We start from the raw sequence: 19166 nt of genomic DNA, 5'->3' as shown, positions 1-19166 counted from the left end.
GAAATTTCACAAACAATAGAGGGGGTGGAGAAGCTCCTCAACAAGCAGAGTTAGTGGAGTGGAATAGAAAAAGAATTGCATGCCAATAGTGACTGCTCTAACAGGTTGTTGGCACAAGGTATTGGAAGAGGCAATGAAGAACAAATGGGAAGAGCAAGTTGATTCTATAAAGGAGGCATCACTTCAACATTTGAAAGCAAGAAAAAGAGAGCAATTCAAGAGCATCATCGAACCATACTTGAGCTCAATTCTTTTTCTTCTATTTGTTCTTCATTTTAGATTTTTTTTTTTGTTATGGCTATCTAATGTCATCTTTCTGTATTTGAGAAAAAGGCTAATTATGTGAGTAGAAAAAATCATGAGAGAAGAGGCAAGAGAGATGCATGAAAAATCCAAATGAATTGTTTCTATGTAATTTGGTTTCTGTGAACTAGGATTAGTTTTCCTTGCCATGTTGGGACAGCAATGGCGGTGAGTTGAACCTGGTAGGGTTTTCCTTTCAAGTTGGGACAGCACTTGAAAAGCTGAGCTTTGGGGTAGAAAGCTTAGTTAAGGATACTACATGAATTAGGTTGTAATTCATTAGTATTGATGATTGTAATCAGTTTGATTATAGTGAAAATTCTACCATAGTTGTGGTGGAAACTGGACGTAGGTTTCATGGCACCTAGAAACCAAACCAGGATACATGTTAGTCTCTTTCTCTACTTCCCTTCTCTGTTTCTATCTGGTGTATGAGACAAAACGAAAAAATCTTCTGCATATTTAGCTTCCACAAAAACAGAGCTAAAGAATGTTTAATTTTAAAGTTAACTTGATTCAACCCCCCTTCTTAAGTTCTAGCATATCCATCAAGAACATTGATGAAGGCTTAATGAAATCAAACGACTAACAAAAGCAAGGTTGATGTTATAAGAAGAACAAGTTTTCGACAACCTCAGGGAGAAAACTCAAAAATCAAATACTACATATTGAGCATGCTTCTTCTTCACTTTTGATATATAGTTTTAAGTCTTTCTAGTAGTAAAAAAAAAAAGAAATATGATTATTTGAGTGATTATCAAAAAAGCCTATGAGTGACAAGTAAAAAACTAGGAAGAGAATACAACACTATTTTAGATTCATCTTATCTTGGTTCTGTTGTGATTTGGTGGGTTTGTTTGATCTTTGTTTTGTTTATGAAGCACAAGGTTGGTGCTTAGTTTGTCTTGGTTAGAACCGATTGTTTCGTTTGTCCTTGTATTTGTCTTGGTCTTGGTCTTAGTATTGGTAATTGTAATCTTGAATTGGATATAATAAAATTCTGTCATTATTGTGGAGGAGACTGGACGTAGACCTTATTGCACATTGAGGTTGAACTAGGATATTTGCTAGTGTGAATCTCTCTACCCTTACCTCTGCTATTTCTACAGTTGCAGGAGACAAAACTGAAAAAGTCTTCTACTAACTCTGTTTCACTCGTCAAAGTTAAAAGAGTGCCTTGATTTAATCTCCCTTTCTCAAGACCTACATAACCTTCAATTGATATCAAAGCTTAGGCTCTGGGAGGCAAGCTTAATATTTTAGAGAAAAGATCCATGGCTACCGATCAAACTCCTTTCAACCTAACCGAGGGTCAATCCTTCCCTCGCCCGCTTTATTTCAATGGAACTAACTATTCTTACTAGAAGGAGAGAATGTGGATATTTATTCAAGCAACAGATTATAATCTCTAGAATATCATCATGAATGGGCATGAGATTCAACTAAGCTAACAACTGAAGGACAAGTCATTCCAAAGGAGGATGGGGAATGGATCGATGAAGAAAAGAAAAAAGTGCAATCAAATGCTAAGGCGATAAATATGATGCATTGTGCCATAAGCTTTGAGGAGTACAGAAAAGTCTCCAAATGCAAATCAGCTAAGGAAATATGGCAAGAACTTCAAGTCACTCACAAAGGAACAAATCTAATAAGAGAAACAAGAACCGATATGCTAATGAAAGACTATGAGCTATTTTTTATGACAGAAGAAAAGTCTATAGATGAAATATTCAAAAGATTTTCAATCATAATCAATGGGCTTGATGCAGTAGAAAAACCATTCACTGAAAATGAGCTGGTTAGGAAGATTCTGATACTGGGAGACAAAAGCTACTGCAGTACAAGAAGGAAATAATCTTAACCAAATCACTTATGATGAGTTAAGAGAAAAGATTCTAGCTTATGAAACCACTAATTTGAAGTTAAAAACAAAAAGAAAAGTATGGCTCTAAAGTTAAAGATAGAAACTAAATCAGAAGAGGAATTTTTCAGTAATGATGAAATAGTTTTCTTTGCAAAAAGGCTGAAGAAAATGATGAGATACAAAGGGAGAAAAATAGATTCTTCGTCTAAGGAGGACAAGACGGAAAACAAAGGAAACTTCCACTATTGCAAAGAATCAGGACACTTCAAATTTAAATGTCCAACGCTGAAGCGAAAAGAAGAAAGTAAGAAATAGAAGAAGAGAGTTTTGATGACTTCTTAGAAAGATTTAAAAAATGCACTACAAGAAAATAAGCTTTCTGCCACGTTTTTAAAGCGTGCCGAAAAGTGCTTAAAAGCGTACCGATAGCTTTCCGTCACGCTTTTTAAGCTATCGGTACGCTTTTGAAAGGGTCACATCCGCACCGTGTTGGTTGCTCTATCGACACGCTTTCTTTTTTGCCACGCTTATATATCTTGCCACGCTTAAAAGCGTGGCCATAGGTGTTAACTTATAGCTACACTTGAAAAGCGTACCAAAAAGTTCACATAAACCATAGAATCAAAATATCAAATATGTAATCTACATAAACCAGGCATGGCAAAGGAACAAAAAAAAATACATTTGGAATCAGAACAAATCACACACACCTGAACCCCAATTGAGTTTAAATCACAAACCAAAGATCCGAATGATTGGGATTTCTTCAATACCAACCTAGCCACGTGCATGTTTCGTTGTGTGGTCTGAGAGTTCAATCCCAAATGTGAAAAAGAGAGACACTTAGGACAAGAGATGGTGCAGGACGCCATTTTGAACAAACCCCACAAACCAAAAACCGATTTTTTTAGCTGCTGAGCTCAAATGACAGTGTGATCTAGCGAAGTGGCTGAGCGAGAATATAAGGATTCTTTGTGGCAATGAGGTCAAAGAAGGAATGGAGAATGGTGTGCGAGGAAATAGAGAAAATCTTGCAATGAATGATGGAAACTATGAAGGAGGAACACTGATTTTAACAGTGTGTGGCTTTGGTATCGATGATTCCAATGAAAAGGGAAAAAAATCAGCGTCACGGTTTCAAGTTTCAACTAACTTGGAACAATAAAATCCTACCTTTGTTAGAACTCACCAAATCATGAAGCAGCTTCTAATTGCGCGAAGGAGGCTGACGGCGACACTCGAAGCAAGAAGATGATGAGCCCCAGCACTTGCTGCTTCTGCCGCCGGCGAGGAAGAGCGCAACGAAGGTGCGCGACTATGTGCAAGACGATGATGAGACAGAGAGCAACGGCGACGCCACAGTGAGAGAGATGAGAGAGGCCGAGCTCTAGGGGGGAGAGAGATACGAAGAAGAGAGAAGAACTTGAGAAGATGAAGAGGTTGAAACCCAGATTTCAGAAACAATTTTTTGTTAGAAGAACTTGAGAAGATGAAGAGGTTTTTGAAACCCAGATTTTAGAAATATTTTTTTTAGTTTTTTAGATATATTATTGTTTTGTTTTGTTGTTTAATTCTAAAATTTGATTGATTTAAAAGGATATTTTTATCTAATCGAATAAAAAAAGGATGTTAACAATTTTTTATAAAATTAAATAAAAAATATTTTTTATTTTATTTAATTAAAAGAGTGTTATAGCTTAGTAAAAATAGTGATATAATATATATTTTTTAAATAAAAATAAATACTGATGTGGAAAATAAATTACACATAACTAATTATTATTTGTCTATATTTTAAATATATCAATATGTATGAGTTTATCAACGTACTGTAACAAACACCAGAAAAAATATTTACTATAGATACAATAGACATAGACATACTTATAAGCAGTGTTTTATTTCTTTAAAGAAGTATAGATCTAAAGTTTACACAGTTATGTTAGACCATAATGACCTTAGACAATAAAAAAAGTTCACATTAAAAGATCCAAATTAATTTGGATATTTAAGTCAATCTATCAATTGAGACATAATTAAAAAATAAACCCAAGCAAAAGATTTGGGTTGGACCGGTTATCTAATCTTCATTATGCCAGGAACACACCTAATTCAACTTTCGAATTAATTCAAAACTTTCCTTGTCTTTGACCAAAAAAAAAAAAAAAACTTTCCTTCCTGCACACAACACTTTAGTCTAGTGGTTATAAATATTTTTGCCTTGTAAAATAGTTGTAATAAGTGTACCTCAGTTTGAGACTTAGCTGAAATCAATAATAGATAAAAAATATTTAATATTCGATGTATAAATATATAAATAAAAAAGGGACATCATTAAAATTAGAATGGTAATATCCATTTTCATTTCATTATTATCATTATACACTAGATAGCCGTGGTTTCATTTTCGAGCTGGAGACCTCCCCGTATTCCACGCCGGCTATAGTCTCAGGTGGAGGCTCTCCTCCACAGTGGCATCTCCTCTAGCGTGGCTTCTCATATTCAGGGGTGCATGTGCTCCTCTGTCATTCTGCCGTCAGCTATCCCTTTTATCTTCTCGCTCACGCAACCTGCCTTCGCTTTCATCGAATCGCTCACGCAACCTGCCTTCTTGATGGATTTGTTTGAACAGGTAATGATTACTTGGAATCTAGGAGCTTTGCTTTCTTCTCCTAGCTTTGTTTCGTCTGCCCTATGAAAGTCTGTGTACGAGCTGTGTTTTCTTGGGAGTTTGGTTCGTCGCCGTTCATCCAGGTTAGTGATTTCCCAATGGAGTCTCAAATTCAAGATCTCTGATCAATCAATCAAGTGTATCCAAACCTATTTTCCTCTTCATCTTTTTTCTTTTCCTTCATTGTGTACATTCTAATGATCAATTTTGGTATTTGTTCCACGGTTAACCCAGATTTTATTGTCTAGGGTTTGTGAAATTCCTAATTGTGCAAATTGTGATAATTTTTTGTATCTGTTTGACGGTTAAGCTAGATCTTATTGTGTAGGATTTGTGAAATTTCTAATTTACAAATTGTCTATCTGACTTAGTTTGTTTCTGGGTTCATGTTCTTGGTTATATTATTTGGAAGTTGCTGTTAATTTTGAGTTTGGTCTATGAATCTGTTTTCTCTTCTTCATTTCGTTATTTAGATTTTGTTGGTATGATTATCATTTCTCCTTTTCCTACTTGTCGAATTGTTTGTTGCATATGGTTTGTGTATTTCATCAATTTTTGGGGATTTTATAATGATTATAAAGATTGTCTTCTTACTTACCTTTTCTTATATTTATGGATGATGGGGTTTTGTGAATCATTGTTTAGGTATGGGGTTTCTTCCTAATCTACTTTCTTCATGGTGATGTGATTGACAGAGTTTTTCAGCAAAGTCAGTTTATAGACCCAGCTTATCCTATTCAAGTTTTGCATTCCCAATTTCATTCTCTGCTATTCAAGTTTTGCATTCCAATTTCCATTCTCATTCACTAATCCCTTTGAATTGTTTGGGATAAATGTAGCAATTTATAATTTTTTCTGCATTCAGAATCATGTTCTCTTATCTGACTTGGTTTGTTTCTGGGTTCATGTTCTTGGTTACATTCTTTGGAAGTTTCTGTTACATTATTTGAAAACTGATGAATCTATTTTAAATTTTTTACTTTGTGTATATTCAACAAATCCATTGAGGTTTTATACTGTTTTCTGTATTTAGAATCATGTTTTATTATTTATGTTTGATGTCAAATTTTATGAAGCACTCAACCAATTATATTGAAAGCAGACCCATTCAATGCAATATTAACATTTCATGAATCTATTTTTATTTTTTTATTTTGTGTATATTCAACAAATCCATTAAGTTTATATAAAGTGAATTGGTGGTTGCATGTGGGTTGTGTGAATCATTATGAGGGAATGGGTTTTGTACCTTATATGTTCTATCAGTAGTGATGTGATTCACAGAAATTGATGTATAGCTTCCTGGTTGTTTATTTATATTTTGATTTCAGGTCAATTTCCTTATGTATTTTTTATTGTTTATATAAAAGAATTTTTTGTCTAACTATGAATTCCCTCCTACAAAGAGAGATACGTGGAGTAGGTTATCTTTCCTTGAAGATGTCTTCTCCATAAATAATGATGTTCTGCCATACATTCTTCACTGAAAATATGGGAATCCCTATCAAGGTATGGGCTTTCTATCTAATCTATTTGGTCAGTGGTGATGTGATTGATAGGAATTGATTCATAGCTTCTTGGTCATTAAATGAAAGATTTGGTTATTCAACTCAATTGCATTCTCATTTTTTGTATTATTTATGTAAAAATTATTTTATATTTTAGCTCTTGAAAAGACATGGGGTCTTTGTCCTGAATTTAAGATGTCATTCAGAAAGGAAGTGGCTTTCTCACAATAAAATGGCATCACTCCACTGTTTGTGTTACTAGGGAATTCTCTTCTATCTAATCTATTTGATGAGTGGTGATGTGATTGATAGGAATTGATTGATAGCTTCTTGGTGATTTATTTGAATTTTGATGAAACCTTTTGTTAGTCAACTTAGTTGCATTTCAATCCTTTATTGGTTATGCAAAAATTGCTGTATATTTCACCTCTTGCAAAGAAGTAGAGCTGATTGTCATGAATTTGTTTCCTTCTTTGATAAAGGAATATGATTGTGCCACTCCCATTCAAGTTTTTCATTCCCAATTTCATTCACTCCTGTTCAAGTCTTGCATTCTGATTTCAGTTCTGATCCAATAATCCCATTGATGAATATTTGTTTTTTTTTAAGGTATGTTCAACAAATCCATTAAGTTTACCTAAAGTGAATTGCTGGTTGCATGTGGGTTGTGTGAATTATTATCAAGGAATGGATTTTGTACCTAATCTATTCTATTTGTGATGATGTGATTGACAAAAATTAATATATAGCCTGTTGGTCATTTATTTATTTTTTAAGTTCAACTGAATTGCATTACATTTTTTTGTTGTTTGTGGAAAAATTATTTTATATTTCAGCTGTTGGATGGACATACAGCTCTTTGCCCTGAACTTAAGAGGTTCATTGAGAAAAGAATGGCCTTGTGCCAGTAAAATGACTTCATGGTATTGTTTGTCTAACTAGCACATCTCTTTATCCAAAGAAAAATCTATCCAGCAGCTGGTCTTCCCATGAAAATGTGTTCTCCACACATAATAAGGTTGTGCTATATATTCTTCATTGGAAATTTGGGAATCATTATCAAGGTATGAGGTTTCAATCTCATCCATTTCATGAATGTTGATGTGATTGACAGATTTTTATTGATGTTTGTCTATACTTTTTTTCCCATTCATCTGCTGTTTCGAATGTATCCCTACCTAACACATTTATCAACTCTCATTGCCATGAGTAGAATCATTGTTTGGGGTAGTTGATGACTGCCTTCCCTATGGTCTAATGACATGTAGGTGCACTATAGTAGGTATGGTGTGATATCTCAATTTTTGGTCCCTATTTCTTGATTTCCTGAAAGTTTCACTTGTTTTTCCTGTTTTTGTGTTGGTTTAGGTTTTGCTCCTATGATTAGTTGTCTCTATGCCATTGAATGGAGATGCATATGGACTGAGATTTTGTTTTCCCTCCGTTTCCATCCTCAATTTGAATTAAAAAAGGTGAGCTTGTGTCCTAGATTTTTTCTATAAAAGGATGGTTGGTGAACCACAATCAATGCACAAACATTCTGCTGTGTTCTATTTCCTCCTAAGCTCTATCTATTTCAGAATTTTTCTATTTACATTTTGATCTATTTCATCAACTCTATTTATCTCCTTTCTTTTTACTGCAATGCCTCCTCCATTTGATATGATTTCTAAGATGCATCCTCCTAGAGAGGCTTGAGGCTGAAAGTTAGGATTCTAAGACTTTGGGTTGTACCCTCTTTTGGTAACTATGAAGTTCCTAACTCAATGGAGATAATTCTCCTTGATGAGCATGTTAGCCCCTATTAGCTTCTCTTTTAAATATGGTGTTAGTTGTTATTTTTTAAGTTTTCAACTTTAAATTATGTGTTTCACTAATCTGATTTTGTTCTTTTGTTGGATTTTCAGTGTGGAAAAATTCAAGCTACAGCTAAGAAATCACTCCTTAATAGGTTTAGAGATCATATAGTTGAAGGTCAAGTTTATAGAATGGCATACTTTGCTGTTGTGTCAAATCATGGTAGTTATAGAACAACTTCTCATGAATTCAAATTGGTTTTCTTTCACCGAACCACTGTTGTAGCTGTTGATGAAGATGTTATCCCTAAGACTTGTTTCAACATGTTTCCTTTTTCTGAGCTGCTGAACATTACCCAAGATTATGATTTTTTAGTTGGTGTGTATATCTTCTTGCTATTTTGTTATTCAAGTTTTTTAATAAATCCTTTGAATATTTAATAGGTTGTGTTTATTTGGAATAGATGTCATTGGTCTTTTAACTTCAGTGGGAGAAAAGAAAGAATATGCAAAAGAGGGGAAAATTGTGAAAATGATTGTGCTGGAATTAATTTCAAAAGAGTATGTTGATTAAGTCATTTCTTGTGGTTTCTCTTTATCTTTTAATCATCTTTTTTTCTTATTTTCTGTTTCATTCTTTGTCATGTTTTGAGTTTCAGTCTTACAGTGCAATGTGCATTGTTTGGAGATTATGTTAATCAAGTAAATCATTTCCTTGCCTCTGGCTATGTGGAGCAGCCTGTAGTAGTCATTCAACTTGCAAAAGTCAAGTTCTTTAGGGGTACATTGTTTGTTTTCTGTACATCTCATTGCTACTCTAGGTGTTGTCTCCAATAAACTTTTCTAGACTCTTTCTTTGTTGCTATGTAGGTCAAGTAGGTCTTCAAAATGTGATGTATACCACTCAAATGTTATTTAATCCTGATCTTCTTGAAGTTGTTGAATTCAGGCAGAGGTTAGCATGGTTTATTTTGTTAATTTTTATTGTATTCTTTATTTACAACCAATCTAGAGTAACAAGTACAAGTATTTGCATTAATTTTTTTTAGTATGATTGAGCAAGTTGTCAATGGTACTCAGCCACTGTTTATTGCAAATGAGGGTAAAGTTGTCTCCTTGGAAGATGATTTCATGCGTTTAACTAGAAAATGCACTATTGAAGAGTTTCAAGATAACAATGAGGTTTTCTTCTTTTGAGTTAGTTGTGTTTATGTATATTTTATACACAAATGAACTGAAAAAGAAAATCAAAGAAAAATGTTCAGATCTGTTTTTTCATTCATATTGTTAACAAATTTTGAAATGCCCACTTCATAGGAGGGTTCTTTTATCATTTTTGGTACAATCCAAGGTATTGTTGAGGATGGAGGTTGGTGGTATTCTGCTTGTGTGTGTGGAAAAGGTATCTATCCTCAAAATGGTGCATATTACTGTGATTTTTGTTTGAAGCACATAACTAATGTGACTCCAAGGTCAGAAATTTTGTTCAAAATGTCTTTTCATTTTGTCTTGTGGATTGTTTATAAAAATAATGTTTCTTGGTATTATTTATTTCGAATCATTGTGTTCCTTTTTTTCTCTCTGCAGATTTAAAATTAAAATAACACTTGAAGATCATAGTGGGGAGGGTATTTTCCTTCTCTTTTATCGTGAGGCATCTTATTTGCTTAAGAAATCATGTGCTGACTTGTTTACTGAGGTTCAAAGAGATGCAAGTGTATGTTCTTAGTTTTCTTTTGTGTGTTGTTCACTTTATGGGATCTGATATTTGTTATTCAAACTGTGTATTTCTTATGTATTACTTTCAAAATAGCTTATATGTGGGGATACTTATCCTCCCATATTCCAAGGGCTCATTGGAAAGAAGTTACTGCTCAAGGTTGATACAAAGGTGTCGCGCATGATACATTTTATGGCACTTTCCGAGTTAGGAGAATATGTGATGATCCCACTATTATTGCCATGTTTGAACTTCCCGATTATGATGCTGATGATGAGTCTACTCCAAAAAAGGTTACATATACATATAATTATTTTTAGACCGTGTTAATTCATGATTCATTTCTTTTTTTTTATTGTGCTATGGTGAATTTTTGTTATGGTCTTATCTATTTTTAAACTCTTATGGCATATGAATAGGAGCCTGATTTACACAAATCTGTTCCTGTGGAAAAGGGTATATTGGTATTAAGAAGGAGTCATCAAAGACTTTTATCAAAAGTGACAAAGATGTTAGTGAGTGTTCTGGGATTTTATCTAAATCCCCAGTTCTTATAGATTTTCTGGCTGAAAAACAGCCTACTGTTTCCAGAGGGACTGAGTTTACTGCCTTAATTAATGGTGAAGATGGAAAAGACGAGAAAACACCCAGCAATGATACTGTTAGTGATGATCTTTCTGCTGTACTGGATATATTACTTAGCTCACCAGAAAAAGAAACTCAGGTGCTGATATATAATATTTTTTTTCTCCTTCCTATGTGTGCTGTTTCTAAATGAATTTTGTATTCTTGAGTGAGTTTGATAGCTTTTGTTAATTTCTTTGTCATAGGAGGTGTTGTCCCACGTTCTCGATGTACCTTCCCAATATGGAGAGAAGCTTATTCATGAAAATCATGTTGCACCTCGAAGGGCAAGAGGAATTTGAATCCCCAATTTGAAGAGGCGGCTGCTGATGCAGACGGGCGTGGGTTCAAGATTGTCAAGGTTAATGGAGTTTGATTTAAGGTGTGGAATTGAGCTGCTGTGTCTAGGTGTAGGTGTTTTATATAGTATATCTATAAGTATTTAGGAAGGCTTGTGATTCCAAATAGATGGAAATGTAATCATGCTGGCTGGATGCTATTTTGATTTGACTTTTTTAGATTGTGTCCAACAAATAAGATTGTTAGATATAGGGATTTTCCTTTTGTGTTGGCTCAGGTCATATGCCAACTAGGTCTATTCTCAACTCCTTCTTTTGTAATAGTGACTTTGCTAGGGATTGGACACATTTTCAATGTTGTAGCTTGTTTAGGTTACATACTAGGATATGTAGTCAGTTGTTGGAATCTTCCTTATCATAGGAGAAATAGCCATATGTAATTGTGTATATCACTATCAATATTTTAATGAAATGCAGCAGTTCTTATTTGTATTTGTTTATTATTGTAAAACTTTATCTTTTCATGTCAATTAGTTAGTGGTGTTGATTATAATACTCTATTTTTTTTTCATTTTCTGCATTATCAAAGGTGTGTTTGTTGGTGTGTTTCACAAGTTCTGCTCCCAGCCACCCCCCCTTTTTTTTCACTTGTTGCTTATAGGAACTTAACAATGTGGATGTCTTTTTGGCAATGAATTAGGGGTAGTTCTTGTAATTTATGTTTCAACCTCTTGTTTTGTTTAGTACGAGTAACAAAGATGTCTCATAATTCTGTTCGTGCTAGAGAATATAGGCAAAATTCTTTGAAAAGAAAGCGAACATAAAGTCACCATCGAAATGCAAGAGGTCAGTACTGAATTGACATTCGTGATATTTTTAGTGTTTTATGCTCCAATTTTCAGTGATTTGATATCTATGAGAGTCTTTGTAATTTATTTTCGTTTTGTAATGTTTTAGAGGTCCTCGATTCCTCGATGCCTGCTCTCTCTTTGAATGATTATATGGGTAATTTTTATTGCTCTACCTATATTTTTGTAGTTAATCTTTGTGTTTCTAATAATTTATCTGTTTATTTTATATGTTTTCAATGTTTTTGTTTTTTTTTATTTTTTAAAAAATTTAGTTGAGGTGTCCCAGAATGTTAATCAGAGTTCAAATCTTATTTTGTCAGGTATAATAATATCTTTAAGTATTTTATCCCTGTCTAATTTTATTTTTGTTAAATTATATTTTAAGTTCTTTTGATTTATATCTAATAACATATTGGTTTATTGATTTATTATTGTTTTTTTATGCTGTTACACCTAAAAGGTTTACTTTAACTATTAGTAACGTAGAGAATTCCTAATTAAACATATGACCAGACTTCTGTACTTGGTCTCTTTTTAATTTGACAACTCAATTAATATTTGTAAAATCAAACATGATATAATAATTCTAAATATCATTTAAAATAATTATAATAATCCTAAATTGTGATAAGTTGTTATTAAATTAGCTAACATAATTGTGAAATTGTTTAGTTGTTTTTACATGGCTGAAAGTGATTAAAATAGTTAATAATTGATTCAAAGCGCACAGTTACTGAAGGTAATTAGATTAGCTAGCGTAAGTCTGACCAGTTGTCGCATGTGGTTGAAATAATTAATGCCATTATAAAATTCTTTATGGAATCATTTAGATCAGTAGATAGGTTTAATTTATATAATTTTTTCAAAAATACACAAGTACTAGAGGTTATTAAATTGTTTAATTAGTGTTTATTTTTGTCTTGGACAATATGAAAATTTTTTAGTTATGTGATTGGCTTCATGTAATTAGTTAATTAATTAACTTTTCTAGCTAAATAATAGACGAGGGGTATTTGTTAAAACTTTCTTAATTTGATGTCATAATCAATAGTTGTATATTAAAAAAAAGTTTAATTATTCTGTCCGTTTCTCTAATTTTTGGAAATCTTCTATTAGTTCTATATAAATATTTTTTTCTTTTAGTTCTGTTCGTCAAAATTTTTTTTTTAGTTTTTTCAATTATGCCTCTTTTGATAGTGATTCGGTCAATTGTATAAGGAGATATTTACAACAAAGAATATGATGCATAGATTCAATTTAAAAAAAAAAGCCTTGGCAGCCAATTAAGAAAAAAAAATTGTGCAATGACTCAATTAAAGTTAAAAAAAATATATAGGCACTTGGTTAAAAATTTTACAAAATTCTAAGGACCAATTGAGTCATTAACGTCTAAAAAAATACAAAATGATTCTAATAGTAATTTAGATTATTTAATTTGAACCTTGATAGTTAGTATGAGTGATTAAAATAATGAAACAAAATCTATTCTAATGTTAATAAAAATCAAACTGTTCTTGAATGTGCATTTAGCTTTATTTATATTTAGTTAGTTGATAAATCCATGTTTAATTTTGATTGGTTTTCATAGTTTATTACATTTTTAGTGTTCAGTTTGCATGCTGATTATTAGATAATTAATTGATTTCTTATTTCATCATTAATTTTTTTTATATTTGGTTGTCGAATATATATTTACATAAGTTTGTGTTATTTTAAATCAAAATAGATGATATAGACCAATCAGAAATATATGATCCTTCGATAAATTCATTCAGTCAAGTTGATTCTATTATTGATCATCATCTATTCTTGCAAAGTGAGATACAAGGTACGCTCTCTTTCTTAAATCATATATTATTCAAGAATAGTAAAATAGAATTCTTATTTATTTAGTGCTAAAAGATTCCATTGTGCTTCTCTGATAAAATATTATTCAGTCAGTGTAAAATAGAAATAGTATTTTGTGATATATTTTTCTGACAAAATTTAAAGGAGTCAAGTATTTAGTCTATATTATATCTGTATGCTAATGGTTTATTCATTTTATGTTGAATCTATTTCATGTCATATAATTGAGATGAAATTCTTTTATTGTTGTGCATATCTTTTTCGACTTTATCTTTACCAGGTTGCCTTGATGTTGGTGATCCTAACTATGAATGTTCAATTTGTGACACGTGTTTCTGGTTATTAGAACGTGTTGAAAGAGACTCTACAGTTAATCGACCTGTTTTTACTGTTTGTTGCTCAAAAGGAAAAATTCAGTTACCTTATCTCCGAAAGCCCCTAGATCTGTTATATAATTTGATTAACGGAAATGATAGCAAGAGTTTGTATCTCCAAAAAAATATTCGATCTTATAATAGTATGTTTGCCTTCACGTCTTTTGGCGGTAAGGTATTGGATTCAATGAATGATGGGAGGGGTCCACCGCAGTTTATAATAAGTGGTCAAAATTATCATCGGATAGGAAGTTTGCTCCCAGATGCTGGTCAGAAGCCTAAATTTGCGCAGTTATATATATACGACACTCAGCATGAGATAATGCATAGGCAGCGAATCTTTGGATATGTGTGTTTGAAATTTTGTTTTTTAGTCTTTTTATTGTATTTTCCTGATGTTTTAGTGTTATTTGTATTGGAAAGTAGGTTTATAGCTGTGATTTGATAGTTATACTGTGTTTTGTTCCAGTTATAATGTATTATTAGTCATTTTTTGCTAATAATGATATATCAAAATATATTACAATTGTATTCTGTGTGGTTTTTAAATATATTTTTGTGGTTAATGTATATTTGTTTTAGGCAAATATATGAGATAGATAAAGAATTGATAACTGAATTGTTGCAAATGATCGATACTCATAATGTTATAGCACAGTCATTTTGAAGAGTCAGAGAATTCTATCATTGTCATCCATTTGAGATTTTCTCTTTGAAGTTGTATTTGTAAAGGAAGGTTGATCGAAGAATTTACAGTGCTCCCTCTTGCGATGAAGTTGCTGCTTTGATTGTTGGAGATTTTGATTCGTCGGATCATGGTCGTGACATTATTGTTCGATCTACTGGTGGTCGGTTGCAACGTATTTATGAAACTCATTCTCTGTATTGGCCCTTACAGTATCCTCTGTTGTTTCCATATGGCGAGGATGGTTACCAGCTGAACATTGGTTATCGAGGTGAACAGCCTGGATATGTTCCTAGAAGGAGAACAAGGGTTTTCCTTAGGGAATTCATATGTTTTCGTCTCCAGATTAGGGAGCACGAACATGGAATTATTCACAAGTGTAGGCGGTTATTTCAACAATTTGTTGTTGATTGTTTTACCATGATTGAGTCCCAGAGGTTGTATGAGATTAGAATGAAGCAAAGTACAATTAGAGGAGAAGTCCTTCAATTGGGACACGAATCATTTTGCCTTCTTCATTCACTGGTGGTAGACGTTATATGTTTAACCGTTGTCAAGATGCCATGGCAATTTGTAAACATTTTGGCTATCCAGATTTATTCCTCACTATTACGTGTAATCCAAATTGGCCTGAATTTTAGCGATTTACAAAGCGAGAGTGAATTCTCATCGCTGATCATCCTGATATCTCTTGTCATGTCTTTCATGCCAAGTTGAAGTGCCTGCTTAGCAATCTCAAGGAAGGTGTGTTTTTTGGTCCACTTAATGCAGGTATGTTCTTTTCTCGCTTAGCATTTCAATTTCTGTCTGTCGTCTTCGGACATGTAGTTGTCTGGCTTCTTTAGGATGTTTTTGTATTTTTTAGGTATGTATACTATTGAGTTCCAAAAAAGAGGTCTACCGCATGCACACATGTTACTTTGGCTTAACAGGGAAAGCAACTTACAAAGTGTTGAAATTGTTGATGAATTCATCTGTGCCGAGCTACCCAATCTCCAGAAATTTCCATCTCTTTATAATGTCGTCACCAAGTACATGATCCATGGTCCCTGCGGTCAACTTAGACCGAGTTCTCCTTGCATGAAAGATGGTAAGTGCTCAAAATTTCATCCGAAAAGATTCGTTGACCAAACGAGCTTTGATGAAGATGGCTATCCAATATATAGACGTCGTAATATGGGTGTGACAGTGAAAATCAACGATGTTGATATTGATAACAGATTTGTTTGCCCTATAATCCACTGCTGTTAATGAAATATCAAGCTCACATAAATCTTGAGTTCTGTAACAAGTCAAACGTCATTAAGTATCTTTTTAAGTATGTCAATAAGGGTCCAGATCGGGTGACTGCAACTATTAGAGAAACATATGATGTTGGTGAATCTTCTCAGGTGGTTGATGAGATCAAACAGTATTACAATTATCGTTATTTATCACCGTCTGAATCCATGTGGAGAATTTTTGCTTATGATATTCATCATAGATGGCCGTCGATACATAGGTTAACTTTTCACTTGCCGAACCAGCAACATGTTGTATTTGATGATGTTGATATCACTACTCATGTTTATTTGTGCAACAAAGATTTGCTGACAATGTTTACGAGTTGGATGATGGCCAACAGGCAGTTCCCGGAGGGGCGGTCTTTAACATATGTTGAATATCCAGGAAAATTTGTCTATTGTTTGAATAGCAAGGAGTGGAAGCCAAGACAGAAGGGATTCTCAATTGGAAGATTGAGTTTCGCTCATCCCTCATCTGGTGAACTTTTCTACATGCGGATGCTTTTGAATGTGCAGAGAGGTTGTACCAGTTTTCGAAGTATAAGAACCGTGAATGGTGTTACTTATGATACATTTCAAGAGGCATGTTTCGCCATGGAATTCTTGATAGATGATAAGGAGTATGTTTCTGCTATTAAGGAAGTCGTTGAGTTAGCGTCAGCTGCACAGCTAAGGAGGCTTTTTGTGATGTTGTTGCTATCTGGTTCCATGGGAAGACCTCTGTCAGTTTGGGAACAAACTTGGGCTTATTTGTTTGATGATATTCTTTATCGCAGAAGACATGAGCTGCAATATCCCGGTAAGAATTTTGTTCATGATGAATTTATTATATGACAGCAAGCACACACGCACGCACACAGTATAGAGATGATATTATGGTGCTAATATTTATTAATTATCGTTAAACATAGATCTAACGATGAGTCAGGACGAGTTGCAAACTTTTTGTTTGTTGGAGATTGAGAAACTATTGCAGAGTAATGGAAAATCATTGAGAAATTATGCTGGCATGCCGGTTCCTAATAACTCTTTAGTCTCTCAATTTAGCAATTTGATGTTGTTGCGTGAGTTGGAGTATGATATTGTTTCTTTGACTCATGAGCACGATGCAAATATCTTAAAGTTAAATGAAGAAAAAAGGGTGGTCTACAATAAAATTATTGATTGTGTTTCGAATAAGAGGCACAGATTCTTTTTTGTGTACGGGTTTGGTGGTACTGGAAAAACTTTTTTATACAGAGTTTTGTCAGCTAGATTGCGATATGAGAAAAAGATTGTTATAAACGTTGCTTCTAGTGGTATTTCTTCTCTGTTGTTACCTGGTGGTAAGACGGTGCATTCTATGTTCAATATTCCTGTTGAGCTGACTGAAGACACTGTTTGTCGGATTAAGAAAGATAGTCCAAAATCTGAGGTATTCCAATTGGCCATTTGATTATTTGGGATGAGGCACCGATGACTAACAAATTAGCATTTGAAGCGCTCGATAGGACGTTGCGTGATATAATGGTTTCGGTCTCTGATAGGAATAAAGATTTACCTTTTAGTGGGAAGGTGGTCGTTCTTGGTGGTGATTTCAGGCAGGTCTTGCCAGTTATTCCAAAAGGTTCTCGTGCTGAGATTGTGATGGCTTCCATAAATTCTTCTGTCCTCTGGAAATACTGCGAAGTTTTGCAACTGACAAAAAATATGAGGTTAGCAAGTGGATTGGAACAATCAACTGCTCAGGAGTTAAGGTCGTTTTCAGATTGGATACTTCAAATTGGTGAAGGTCGATGTGGAACTCTGGTCAATGATAAACTTTTTGTTGATATTCCTTCTGATTTAATCATTCCTATTTTGGAAAATCCAGTGGAAGATATTGTAAATACAATCTATCCGAATTTGGTTCATAATTTTCATGTTTAAGCTTTTTCCAGGATAGGGCAATATTGGCTCCGACTGTCGAGAATGTTGAAGAGATAAACAATTATATAGTTGACATTTTGCCCGGTGAGGAGAAAAATTATCTCAGTGCTGATTCGATATGTGGTAGTGATGCCTATTTTGATGTTGATGTTGATTGGATAAATGTTGAATTCTTGAATCAGATTAGGTGTTCTGGTCTACCTAATCATTCGTTGAAGTTGAAAATAGGCGTGCCTATTATTTTGTTGAGGAATATTGATCCAGCTGGGGGTTTGTGTAATGGGACTCGACTTGTTATGCGAGATCTAGGGACAAATGTGATCGGTGCGGATATTGTTTCTGGTAGCAATGTTGGGGATAAAGTTTTTATCACCAGAATGAATTTGATTCCCAGTGATACGGTTATACCGTTTAAATTCCAACGCCGTCAATTTCCAGTTTCTTTGTCGTTTGCGATGACAATCAACAAAAGCCAGGGTAAGACATTATCAACAGTCGGTTTGTTCTTGCGTCGTTTTGTGTTTTGTCACGGTCAACTTTATGTAGCTCTTTCCCGAGTTAGGAATAGAAATGGTCTTAAGATTTTACTTTATGATGAAGGATTAGTTGATCCTACCAGGACTGAAAACGTTGTATTTAAGGAAGTTTTTGATAAGATATAATGTAATTTTTTGTTATATTTTTCAATCTTATCTGTGTAATTTATATTTTTATTTTGGTCTATGTTTTCTTTAGAGAGGGACATCTTCTTTGGGGTATGTCTAGAATCGTCTCAACCATTTTGTGTGCACTAGATGCACCATTTTTTATGAATCATTAGATTCTATTAAATGAAAATTAAAGGATGTTATAAAAGAAGAGTATTCATACGCTTTATAAATATAGAATATATTAGTATATATACATTAACACCATTTTAATACATAATATTTTAAAAATGGCAAGTATAATCTTTTACTTTAAAATGAATATAAAACATATCAATACATATAAAAATATTTTTCATTTATTAAAATTAATTATTATACTATACTATTTTTAATAACATAATGTAAGAAATTAAATTATTTTATATTATTTGAAAATAATTAAATTATTTTACATTATTAAATTATATTTCTCATGGCCACCGTCACTCTTCGAGGCCTCATTCTCGCTTCTCTGATTCTCCGATGACGTACCACAACTCTTGTCTGAGCCCCATGCACTTTTGCTCTGGCGGCCGAGGCTTCCAAAGCCCGCCACGTCGCTCTCCCAATAGGACTGTAGGTTTCAATCCAGTCGGCCCTGGCGACGAGTTTGGACCGATGAATGGTGACGTTTATGGAGAATACTGGTTCAACACTTACCAGGCTTCTCCTCTGTAGCTGTCTGGTCAAAAGCGATGATTTTGAGGAGTTTCGTTCGGTGAGGTGCTATACTTTTCACTGTG

At 33.6% G+C, this 19166-nt stretch overlaps 4 protein-coding genes across 4 annotated transcripts; all 4 read left to right on the top strand.

Moving 5' to 3' along the window:
- The first annotated feature begins 8334 nt into the window (after positions 1-8334).
- Positions 8335-10788, top strand: LOC148547457 (replication protein A 70 kDa DNA-binding subunit C-like). The gene is made up of 12 exons (XM_088495448.1): positions 8335-8521; positions 8607-8703; positions 8802-8923; positions 9013-9097; positions 9192-9324; positions 9460-9614; positions 9730-9859; positions 9951-10021; positions 10074-10155; positions 10282-10326; positions 10440-10586; positions 10693-10788. The coding sequence occupies exons 1-12, from the start codon at positions 8335-8337 to the stop codon at positions 10786-10788; spliced, it is 1350 nt and encodes a 449-aa protein (XP_088351574.1).
- A 971-nt stretch (positions 10789-11759) lies between these two features.
- On the top strand, positions 11760-15794 carry LOC148547456 (uncharacterized). The gene is made up of 8 exons (XM_088495447.1): positions 11760-11790; positions 13363-13464; positions 13765-14207; positions 14285-14334; positions 14441-14515; positions 14591-15158; positions 15257-15314; positions 15409-15794. The coding sequence occupies exons 1-8, from the start codon at positions 11760-11762 to the stop codon at positions 15792-15794; spliced, it is 1713 nt and encodes a 570-aa protein (XP_088351573.1).
- Positions 15794-17261, top strand: LOC148547455 (uncharacterized). The gene is made up of 2 exons (XM_088495446.1): positions 15794-16625; positions 16738-17261. Exons 1-2 carry the CDS (start codon positions 15794-15796, stop codon positions 17259-17261), a joined length of 1356 nt encoding a protein of 451 aa, XP_088351572.1.
- Positions 17262-17281: 20 nt separating this feature from the next.
- On the top strand, positions 17282-18396 carry LOC107610712 (uncharacterized). Its single transcript, XM_016312720.1, has 2 exons — positions 17282-17689; positions 17746-18396. The coding sequence occupies exons 1-2, from the start codon at positions 17282-17284 to the stop codon at positions 18394-18396; spliced, it is 1059 nt and encodes a 352-aa protein (XP_016168206.1).
- Positions 18397-19166: the final 770 nt, after the last annotated feature.

The sequence above is a fragment of the Arachis ipaensis genome, chromosome B8 (genome assembly GCF_059453495.1).
Source record: "Arachis ipaensis isolate K30076 ecotype BB chromosome B8, ASM5945349v1, whole genome shotgun sequence".
NCBI lineage: Eukaryota > Viridiplantae > Streptophyta > Magnoliopsida > Fabales > Fabaceae > Arachis > Arachis ipaensis.
Note: the sequence above shows the minus strand (reverse complement) of the source record. Positions and strands in the feature narration are given on the sequence as shown.

Excerpts from the sequence above, each read along its gene's own strand:
- LOC148547457 (XM_088495448.1), top strand. The coding sequence starts at position 8,335 with ATGGCATACTTTGCTGTTGTGTCAAATCATGGTAGTTATAGAACAACT. Across the intron at positions 8,704-8,801 it reads CTGGAATTAATTTCAAAAGA|TCTTACAGTGCAATGTGCAT; the intron begins GTATGTTGATTA and ends TTTGAGTTTCAG. Across the intron at positions 9,098-9,191 it reads GTTGTTGAATTCAGGCAGAG|TATGATTGAGCAAGTTGTCA; the intron begins GTTAGCATGGTT and ends AATTTTTTTTAG.
- LOC148547455 (XM_088495446.1), top strand. The coding sequence starts at position 15,794 with ATGAAATATCAAGCTCACATAAATCTTGAGTTCTGTAACAAGTCAAAC. Across the intron at positions 16,626-16,737 it reads ACATGAGCTGCAATATCCCG|ATCTAACGATGAGTCAGGAC; the intron begins GTAAGAATTTTG and ends CGTTAAACATAG.
- LOC148547456 (XM_088495447.1), top strand. The coding sequence starts at position 11,760 with ATGCCTGCTCTCTCTTTGAATGATTATATGG. Across the intron at positions 14,208-14,284 it reads GGCAGCGAATCTTTGGATAT|GTTTATAGCTGTGATTTGAT; the intron begins GTGTGTTTGAAA and ends ATTGGAAAGTAG. Across the intron at positions 14,335-14,440 it reads TGTTTTGTTCCAGTTATAAT|GCAAATATATGAGATAGATA; the intron begins GTATTATTAGTC and ends TATTTGTTTTAG.
- LOC107610712 (XM_016312720.1), top strand. The coding sequence starts at position 17,282 with ATGACTAACAAATTAGCATTTGAAGCGCTCGATAGGACGTTGCGTGAT. Across the intron at positions 17,690-17,745 it reads AAAATCCAGTGGAAGATATT|GATAGGGCAATATTGGCTCC; the intron begins GTAAATACAATC and ends AGCTTTTTCCAG.